This window comes from Scyliorhinus torazame, chromosome 5 (genome assembly GCF_047496885.1).
Source record: "Scyliorhinus torazame isolate Kashiwa2021f chromosome 5, sScyTor2.1, whole genome shotgun sequence".
NCBI lineage: Eukaryota > Metazoa > Chordata > Chondrichthyes > Carcharhiniformes > Scyliorhinidae > Scyliorhinus > Scyliorhinus torazame.
In genome coordinates, this window is record NC_092711.1 from 72941525 (window position 1) to 72952295 (window position 10771).

The 10771-nt window shown below is 46.0% G+C and overlaps 1 protein-coding gene across 4 annotated transcripts; it reads left to right on the forward strand.

The window, feature by feature from the left end:
- The first annotated feature begins 6 nt into the window (after positions 1-6).
- On the forward strand, positions 7-10488 carry LOC140418435 (uncharacterized). 4 transcript variants are annotated; one of them, XM_072501907.1, is made up of 3 exons: positions 7-101; positions 3207-3329; positions 5020-10488. In XM_072501907.1, exon 3 carries the CDS (start codon positions 5127-5129, stop codon positions 6078-6080), a length of 954 nt encoding a protein of 317 aa, XP_072358008.1. In that variant the 5' UTR covers positions 7-101; positions 3207-3329; positions 5020-5126; the 3' UTR covers positions 6081-10488. The 4 variants fall into 4 exon arrangements, with proteins under 4 accessions (XP_072358008.1, XP_072358007.1, XP_072358009.1 ...); XM_072501906.1 differs by having other exon boundaries at positions 3207-3322; XM_072501908.1 differs by having other exon boundaries at positions 29-95; positions 3207-3322.
- The last annotated feature ends 283 nt before the right edge of the window (positions 10489-10771 follow it).

A 10771-nucleotide genomic window follows, 5' to 3' on the forward strand; every position in this document is an offset into this window, starting at 1 on the left:
AGATGGCGCATGCGCACGTCTGCCAGAGCCAAATAAAGATGGCGTTAGCTTAATCTTGTCTGTAACAAAGCTGCAGCTCGCGCTCAGATCCCCAGGTACCGGTAGGTTATTTTTCCGGATTTTTGGTCAATATAACATGTACACGAAGCGTGCCTAACGACCCTCCTGATTCATCTCTCTCTCCGTCCCGCCATTCCCACCTTCACGGATTGTGGATCCGAGATAGAACCTTTTGCTGCCTCGCCATTAATCACACTGCGCATGCTTCACTCAGCCCAGTCCCGCCTCATCATTCGCGCTGATTGGTTGGAGGACCAGTCGCTCCCGACCGGTCCTCCGGATCTGTCCACTCTTCGCCTATTGGTTCGGTGCTGCCGTCAATCACTGTGATGTGTCAGGTGAGAGGTCAGTGTCGGGGAGGGGAGTTTACAAACCCCAGTGGGTCCCCAGAGCTGAACAATGAACATTCTCCACTCTCACTGTCCACCGCTTCCGGCTTCTCTCCACAAACAACCTCACAGAGACCAGGGGGGGGGACACTGACCCAGTGACCATGTCACTGTATGAGAGGAAAAGACTAATGGCACCCCTCCTGTTCAAAAAGGCAGAAAGTAGGAAAATAGTTAGTTTAATGCCTGTTGTTGGGAAACTGCTGGAATCCTCACATCCTCTTAAAAGTACCTGGATGAAGACTGGCAGGTCATAACATTCAGGGCTATGGGCCAAGTGCTGGCAAATGGGATTAGGTAGGTGGGTCAGATTTTGATGTGTTGATGCAAATTCGATGGATCAAAGTGTCTCTTCTGCACTTTTGCTGATAATACAAAGTTTGGTGGCATCGTAGACAGCATTGATGACAACATAAAACTGTAAGAAGATAATGATAATATTAATAATAATTGCTTATTGTCACAAGTCGGCTTCAATGAAGTTACTGTGAAAAGCCCCTAGTCACCACATTCCGGCGCTGTTCGGGGAGGCCGCTGCAGGAATTGAACCTGCGCTGCTGGCATTGTTCTGCATTACAAGCCAGCTATTTAGCCCACTGTGCTAAACCAGCCCCGATTGACAGATATTGACAGACAAGGTGAATGGCCAAGATTGTGGCAATGTAAACAAGTGTGAGGTTATCTGTTTTGAACCAAAAAAGGTTAGAGCTGAGTACTTTTTAAATGGAAAGAGGTTAAATACAGTGGGTGCCCAAAGAGACTTGGGGTTCATGGATAGAATCTACAGCACGCAAACAGGCCCTTCGGCCCAAACTGGTCCATGCTAACCAAAAGGTCCATCTAAGCTAACCCAATATCCCTCTGAACCTTTCCTATCCATGTATCTGTCCAAATGCCTTTTCAATGTTGCCAATGCCCCTGCCTCAACCACTTCCTCCGGCAGCTCATTCCACATACGTACCATCCTCTGTGTAAAACCGTTGCTCCTTAGGTTCCCATTAATTCTTTCCCCTCTTAACTTAAACCAAAGTCCTTTAGTTCTCAATTCCCCAACCCTGAGAAAAAGACAGAGCATTCACCCTATCCATGCCTCTCATGATCTTATACATCTCGATAAGATCACCCCTCAGTCTCCTACGCTCCAAAGAAACAGGTCCTGGCCTGTCCAATCTCTCCCTATAACTCAGTCCCTTGAGTCCTGGCAATATCCTTGTAAATCTCTTCTGCACTCTCTCCAATTTAATAACATCTTTCCTATAGCAAAGCAACCAAAACTGAACACAATACTCCAGGTGCGACCTCACCAACATCCTGTACAACTGCAACATAACTTCCCAACTTCTATACTCAATGCCCTGACTGATGAAGGCCAAAAGCCTTCTTCACTGCCCTATACACCTGTGACTCCACCTTTAGAGAACCGTGCATCTGAACTCCAAGGTCCCTCTGTTCCATGGTATTCCCTCAGGCCCTACCATTCAATGTGAAAGTCCGACCTTGATTTGACTTTCCGAAATGCAACTCCTCAAACTTACTGTATTGAACTCCATTTGCCATTTCTCGGCCCACTTCCCCAGCAGATCAAGATCCAGCTGCAATTTTTAATAACCTTCCTCACTGTCTACAATATCACCTATTTTAGTGTCATCTGCAAACTTACTGATCAAGCCTTGTACTTTCTCATCCAAGTCATTGATATAGATGACATTCAGCAATCTCTTAGTTACAAATCTCCTGGTTACTTATCTCCTAGTTACTAATCTAGCTACAACCCGACTTAGTTAATTACTCTAATGTCACGTTTCAGTTTTTGCCCCCAGTCCAGATACCCAACAGGTAAGTTATTTATACTTACTGATGGCAGCAGGGTGGCGCAGTGAGTAGCACTGCTGCCTCACGGTGCTGAGGTCCCAGATTCGATCCCGGCTCTGGCTCACTGTCCATGTGAAGTTTGCACATTCTCCCCGTGTTTGTGTGGGTTTTGCCCCCACAACCAAAAAGGATGTGCAGGGTAGGTGGATTGGCCACGCTAAATTGCCATTTAATTGGAAAAATGAATTGGGTACTCTAAATTTGAAAAAAAAAAATTATAGTTACTATTCCGAAGCTCCACCTTTCTGATTCGCAGCAACTCCGCTCCCTGCCGACTAGGCCATGAATCCCTGAGGTAAGTTATTTATATTTACTGTTCCGAAGCTAATCCTCCTCGGATTCACATCAACTCTGCTCCCTGCCGACTAGGCCATTAATCCCCGAGGTTATTTATACTGACTGTTTCGAAGCTGCTCCTCCCCGGATTCGTACCAACTCCGCTCCCTGCCGGCTAGGCCGTGAATCCCTGAGGTAAGTTATTTATATTTCCTGTTCTGAAGCTCCTCCTCCCTGGATTCGCCCCAACTCCGCTCTCTGCCGGCTAGGCCGTGAATCCCTGAGGTAAGTTATTTATGTTTACTGTTCCAAAGCTCCTCTCCCCGAGTTCACACCAACTCCGCTCCCTGCGTTGGTGAGATTCATCCCTGGGTGTCTGGAAAATCATTAGGACAGTAACTGTCCTGTAACGTAATGAATCCTTTTGCTTCCCATTTGGCCGAGGAAGGCAGTGTGTCACAAGGATGGATGTGTTGACCGATTAATAGCTGGAGGATGGGGGGAGGTCATGTGATCAAACCTCCAGGAATACATTCAATCAAGTTGATGAGGAGAGAATGTTGTAAATTTTTATCCTAAACTGACAGTGAGGTTTCTGTAAATTGACAGGATAATGGAAGTGGAGGTTGAACAGACTGGAAACGCAAACCAAACGTCACATCGCGATCTGACAGAATCACTCGATTCACCAGAACCTGAATTTCAGCAGCATCTGGGTGTGGAAGGTAAAAGGTTTGTCTGTTCTGTCTGTGAGGGAAGATTTCAGGTCTCAGTGTGACTGGAAAAGCCCCGAGATTCACAAACCCTGGTTAGACCAAACGTGGAGAACTGTGTTCAGTTCTGGACAACAAACCTGAGGAAGGATAGAATGGCCTTGGAGGGAGTGTAGCACAGATTTACCTGAGTGATATCTGAATACCCCGGGGTTAAATTACAAAACTAGATTACACAAGAGTCAGAGACATGATGCCACAAAGAAGGGCATTCGGCCCATTGAGTCCATGCTAGCTCTCTGGAGCAATCCAGTCAGTGCCATTCTCCTGCTCTCTCCCTGTATCCTCGCAGGTTATTTCCCCTCAGATGTCTATCCAATTTCCTGTTGAAATCAAATCATTCATTGTGTCTATTTTCAAACTCCCTCATAGGCAGGTCATTGCCGTTCGCTGTGTAAAAACATAAATCTCATATCACCTCATATCTCCTGTACCTTTTACATACAAACTAGGATCAGGCCACTCGGCCCCTCGAGCCTGATCAGCATTCAATAAGATTGCGGCTGATCTCATTCTAACCTCAACTCCACATTCCTGCCTACCCCTGATAACCTTTCACCTCCTTGCTCATCAAGAATCTATCCAGCTCTGCCTTAAAAATATTCAAGGTCTCTGCTTCCACTGCCTTTTAAGGACGTGAGTTCCAAAGTCTTACAACCCTCGAGAATGAAAAATCCTCATCTCCATCTGAAATGGGTGACCCCTCACTTTGCAACAGTGACACCCTCGTTCTTGATTCTCCCACAAGAGGAAACATCCTCTCCACATCCACCCTGTCAAAACCCCTCAGGATCTTATATCGTTCAATCCAGGTTTTACCCAAAACTTTTAATCTGTGTCCCGGCTGCTTGTACGATCGGTGAATGAAAACAGTTTCTTTGTCCACCCGATGGAAATCTGGCATAATCTTGTGTCCCTGAATCAAATCTCCCCTCAACCTCCTTTGCTGGAACCATTCTGGTAAATCTCCTCTGCACCTTCTCAAGAACCTTCACATTCTTCCTGAAGAGTGGTGACCAGAGCTTTATAAAGATTCATAGAATAGAATTAGAATCATAGAATTCCATCAGTGCAGAAGGGGGCCATTCGAGTCTCCACTGATTCTCTGAAGGGTCATCCTGCCTCGGCCCACACCCCTGCCCTGTCCCTGTAACCCCATAGCCCCACCTAACCTGCACAACCCTGGACACGAAGGGGCAATTTATCAAGGCCAATCCACCTAACTTTCCCTTTGGACTTTTGGAGGAAACCTGAGCACCGGGTGGAAGCCCACACAGACACGGGGAGAAAGTACAAACTCCACACAGTCACCAAGGCCGGAATTGAACCCGGGTCCTTGGCGCTGTGAGGCAGCAGTGCTAATCACTGTGCCACCAGAAACATAGTTTTGGTAACAATATTACTGTTGATGAAGCTCAAGATCGAGTTTGCTTTGCCAACTACTCTCTTGATATCCCTCTTCACCTCTTTCTCTCCTCCCAAAGAGGCCAGTTGGGTTTTTATGACAATGCAGTAGTTTTCATGGTCACTTTTTCCCAGTGCCGGCCCCACAAATGAACAGATTCATTCAGCTGAATTTCACAACCTGACTTTGTGTTTTTGTGGGTTCTCTCTCACTCCCTATTTTCTGTTTTCAATCCGTTTCACAGGGTGTGCGAAGGGGAGACTTCAAAGTCCGGAAACTCAAACCAAACATCACATCAGGATCTGACAGAGTCCTCAATTTATCATTGCTGAATATCATCGGATTTTGAACATGGAAGGAAAAAGCATCATTCACAGTGGGGAGAAACCATACATGTGTTGTGTGTGTGGACGAGGATTCAGTCAATCATCAGGCTTCATGAAACACCAATGCAGTCACACTGAGAACAAATCCTGGAAATGTGCGGACTGTGGGAAAAGATTCACTTCCCCATCCAAGCTGGAAACTCATCGACGCAGCCACACTGGAGAGAGACCATTCACCTGTTCCAAGTGTGGGAAGGGATTCACTAAGTTATCCCACCTGCTGAGACACCAGCGAATTCACACTGGGGAGAGACCATTCACCTGCTGCAAGTGTGAGAAGGGATTCACTGACTCATCGGCCCTGCAGACACACCAGCGAATTCACACTGGGGAGAGACCATTCACCTGCTCCCAGTGTGGGAAGGGATTCACTCAGTCATCCAGTCTGTCCACACACCAGCGAGTTCACTCTAGGGAGAGACCATTCACCTGCTCAGAGTGTGGGAAAGGATTTAGTAATTTGTCCAACCTGCTGAGACACCAGCGAGTTCACACTGATGAGAGACCATTTCAATGTCCAGACTGCGGGAAGTGCTATAAAGGTTCTGGGGATCTGATGCGCCATCAACGTGTTCACACTGACGAGAGTCCGTTCAGGTGCTCTCACTGTGGGACTGGTTTCAGGCACTCATCTAACCTCACTGTACATCAGCGAATTCACACTGGGGAGAGGCCATACACCTGCTCCAAGTGTGGGAAGGGATTCACTCAGTCATCTGACCTGCAGAAGCACCAGCGAGTTCACACTGGGGCGAGGCCATTCACCTGCTCTGAGTGCGGGAAGGGATTCACTCTGTCATCCAACCTGCAGAAGCATCAGCGAGTTCACACTGGGGCGAGGCCATTCACCTGCTCCCAGTGTGGGAAGGGATTCACTCAGTCATCCCACCTGCTGAGTCACCAAATAGGCCATAAGTAACCACAGTGAATGGGTTTTGCTGTTAACTCACATTCAGGACTGAACCATGTTCATTTGGGTCTTTTCTGCTGATAACAAACTCCAGCCCATTTATAGGGGCTAATATTCTGGCTAAAAATCAAAATAAATTAAGTCTGTGTGAAATGCACAGTGTGTTGAAACTTTTTAATATCTCTGACACAAATTAGTTCCTTTTGAAGTCCTCTAGCTCTCCCCTGTCTCTTCCATCCTCATCTCCACCTGTGAGGAGCTCATGGAACTTCTTTGTGACTGAGATTGAGTGAATCCGATCAGCTGCCTCTGCTGCTTCCCTCCTATTGGAGGGGAATTTCTGTGTTTTACAATGTATACCGAATTATAGAACAGTACAGCACAGAACAGGCCCTTCGGCCCTCAATGTTGTGCCGAGCTTTGTCCGAAACCAAGATCAAGCTATCCCACTCCCTGCCATTCTGGTGTGCTCCATGTGCCTATCCAATAACCGCTTGAAAGTTCCTAAAGTGTCCGACTCCACTGTCACAACAGGCAGTCCATTCCACACCCTAACCACTCTCTGATTAAAGAACCTACCTCGGACATCCCTCCTATACCTCCCACCACGAACCTTATAGTTATGCCCCCTTGTAACAGCTACACCCACCCGAGGAAATAGTCTCTGAACGTCCACTCTATCCCCCTCATCATCTTATAAACTTCTATTAAGTCGCCTCTCATCCTCCTTCGCTCCAATGAGAAAACCCTAGCTCCCTCAACCTTTCCTCAAAAGACCTACCCTCCAATCCAGGCAGCATCCTCGTAAATCTCCTTTGCCCCCTTTCCAATGCTTCCACATCCTTCCTACAATGAGGTGACCAGAACTGCACACAATACTCCAAATGTGGTCTCACCAGAGTCCTGTACAGTTGCAGCATAACCCCACGGCTCTTAAACTCAAGCCCCCTTCTTCACGGCTCTATCCACTTGAGTGGCAACCTTCAGAGATCTGTGGACATGAACCCCAAGATCTCTCTGTTCCTCCACATTCCTCAGAACCCTGCCGTTGACCCTGTAATCCGCATTCAAATTTGTCCTACCAAAATGAATCACCTCGCACTTATCAGGGTTAAACTCCATGTGCCATTTTTCGGCCCAGCTCTGCATACTATCATTGTTTCTTTGCAGCCGACAACAGCCCTCAACCTCATCCACTACTCCACCAATCTTGGTGTCATCAGCAAATTTACTGACCCACCCTTCAACCCCCTGCTCCAAGTCATTTATAAAAATCACAAATAGCAGAGGACCCAGCACTGATCCCTGTGGTACACCGGTGGTAACTGGTCTCCAGTCTGAAAATGTTCCATCCACCACCATCCTCTGTCTTCCATGTGATAGCCAGTTACTTATCCAATTGGCCAAATTTCCCTCTATTCCACACCTCCTTACTTTCTTCATGAGCCGACCATGGGGAACCTTATCAAACGCCTTACTGAAATCCATGTATACAACATCAACTGCTCTACGTTCATCTGCACACTTAGTTACCTCCTCAAATAATTCAATCAAATTTGTGAGGCAAGACTTACCCTTCACGAATCCTTATTGACTATCCCAGATTAAGCTGCATCTTTCCAAATGGTCATTAATCCTATCCCTCAGGACCTTTTCCATTAACTTACCGACCAACGAAGTAAGACCAACCGGCCTATAATTACCAGGGTCATTCCTATTCCCTTTTTTGAATAGAGGAACAACATTTGCCACTCTCCAGTCCTCTGGCACTATCCCCATGGACAGCGAGAACCCAAAGATTAGAGCCAAAGGCTCTGCAATCTCATCCCTTGCCTCCCAAAGAATCCTAGGATATATCCCATCTGACCCAGGGGACTTGTCGATCCTCAGGTTTTTCAAAATTGCTAATACATCTTCCCTTAGAACATCTACCTCCTCCATCCGACCCGCCTGTATCACACTCTCGTCCTCAAAAACATAGCCCCTCTCCTTGGTGAACACTGAAGCAAAGTATTCATTCAACGCCTCTCCTATCTCTTCTGACTCCATGCACAAGTTCCCACTACTGTCCTTGACTGTGCTAACCACTAGGCTACCGTGCTGCCCAGGTTAGATGTTTCATTACCATTTCTGTTTTAAAACCCCCAAAATCATGCCACATTGCCATGAAGATGGACTGTGGTGGTTACATGGTTCTTTTGTTTAATTTATCTCAGTGCTTCTCACAGAAGAAAACTATCAGGGTATGAGGGGCAAGTTGTCTGAGGTACACTGGGAACTACATTAAATAGTGTGGCGGGAGACAGGCAATCACTAATGTTTAAGGAATTATTGCAGATTTACACGGGGCTCGGTTAGCTCAGTTGGCTGGATGGCTGGTTTGTGCTGAGTGACACCAACAGCACAGGTTAAATTCCCATACCGGCTGAGGTTAGCCATGGATTGTGTCAGTATTTATGCTCCACATGAGCCTCCACCCACCCCTCTACATCTCCCCCATCAGCATCTTTTTCTATTCTTTTTCCCCTCATGTGTGTATCTCGCTTTACGTTCAATGGATTCATGCTGTTCACCTCAACCACTCGCTGTGGGAGTGAGTTCCACATTCTCGCCACTCGCTGGGTAAAGAGGTTTCTACTGAAATTCCTGTTGGATTATTGAATCCCTTCATAATCTTAAAGACTTCCATCAGGTCACCCATCAGTCTTCTCTTTTCCAGAAAAAAGCAGCCCCAACCTTTTCCTGAGTGTTAAATGCTCTCAGTTCTGGATATTATGAATCTTTGTTGCACCTTATCCAGTGCCTCTATTTCCTTTTTCTAAATGGAGATCACCAATGTTGACAGTGCTCCCAGTGTAGTCTAACCCTGATTCTAAACAAGTTGAACATTTCCTCCGTGCTTTTCAATTCTATCCCTCTAGAAGGGAACCCTATATATTGGCCCCACACTGTAGGAAAGATGTGAAGTTCTTCGAAGGGTGTAGAGGACATTAACAATAATAATCTTTATTGTCACTAATAGGCTTACATTAACAGTGCAATGAAGTTACTGTGAAAATCCCCCAGTCGCCACACTCCGGCACCTGTTCAGGTACATCAAGGGAGAATTCAAAATGTCCAATTCACCTAACCTGCACATTTTTCGGGACTTGTGGGAGGAAACTGGAGCACCCGGAGAAAACCCACCCAGACACGGGTAGAACGTGCAGACTCCGCACAGGCAGTGACCCAAACCGGGAATCAAACCTGGGACCTGGTGCTGTGAAGCATTAGTGCTAACCATTGTGCTAGAATGGCACCAGAGTTGAGGGACTCCAGTTAGTTGGAGTGACTGGAGCAGCTGAATTTCTCTCCTGAGATCACAGCATCTGGAGGGTGGGGAATTCAGCCCTTTGGGACGGTGTCGGCTCCCTGTGGAGGAAGCCAGTCTGTCCATTGCCCCGTTCTTTCCCCAAATCCCTGTTGGTTTATTTCTCTCAGTGTCTGTCCAATTTCTGATTGAAATCCTTCCGACATCTCTGCATCTCCTACCCTCATAGGCAGTAGGTTCCAGGTCGTTACCACTCGCTTTACATGTACATAAGGCTCCTCGAGCACAGAGGAGTCTATTTGACCCATTTTCCCGATGCCAGCTCTCTGTACAGCGACCCATTCAATCCCAGAGTTCAACAATTTTGTTTTCTTTTTCAGAATGAATCAAATTATCTTTTGGAAGTTACAGTCCAATGAGATTCCAGCACCATTTATAGACAGTGTAAATCACAACAACTCGCTGTATTTTACAACAAATAATTGTGCATATGGTGTGTCTGGAATTTCACAGAGTATTCAAAATGGTATTAATGATGTGGTTATTACACAAAATTAAGACTCAACCTTTATTAATGATTCTGGTGAGGACACCGAGTGTAATGTATCCGAGTTTGCGAACAATTAGAACAAGTGTACATTTCTAGAAACCCTCTCACTACCACTGGACCTCCTGAAGTGTTTGAAAGCCAATGGAGTACTTTTGAAATATATTCACTGTTGTAATGTAGGAAACTGTAAGGACGGATGTGTGATCACATTTAGTTATAAAATTGTCATTTTCATAGTGTATTCACTGTCATTTGTAACAAGGTCAAGGAAACCCTTTTATCCCTCTAACATGTGGCTTCCTGCAGCCATTTCACCTTCTGTACCTTTTCTATATTAACTATGCATTGATTTCATCGCAAAAAACAATAATTATAGTCATGATTATTCAGTAGTGAACATTGATTATCATAAGTGAATTGGTATGTTAGGTAATTATATTGCAAAGACTAGATATTTATTTTTTTAAATAACACGATCAACCAAAATGTTTCCAGAAACTGCAGAGCTATCAGAATTTGTTTGAAAAAAATAAATTACTCGATAATTTTAGAAGTTACGAGATGTGGTGATAAGCCTGGAATTAATATTACATGTAGTCAGCAGTGTGACCTCCCACCAGTAGGTGGTGTCCGGCATCAGTCAAGTGACATCCGGCTACCAACAGAAGGTTGTGGCTTACACGAGGACAGTCGCACGACTGTATAGTTCCAAGAGTGTCTTGTGGGAACATGGGGAGAATGTACAAATTCCACGCGGACAGTGACCCAGAGGTGGGATCGAACCTGGGACCTCGGTGCTGTGAAGCAGCAATGCTAATGACTAAGCCACTGTGCTGCCCT

Excerpts from the sequence above, each read along its gene's own strand:
- LOC140418435 (XM_072501907.1), top strand. The coding sequence starts at position 5,127 with ATGGAAGGAAAAAGCATCATTCACAGTGGGGAGAAACCATACATGTGT.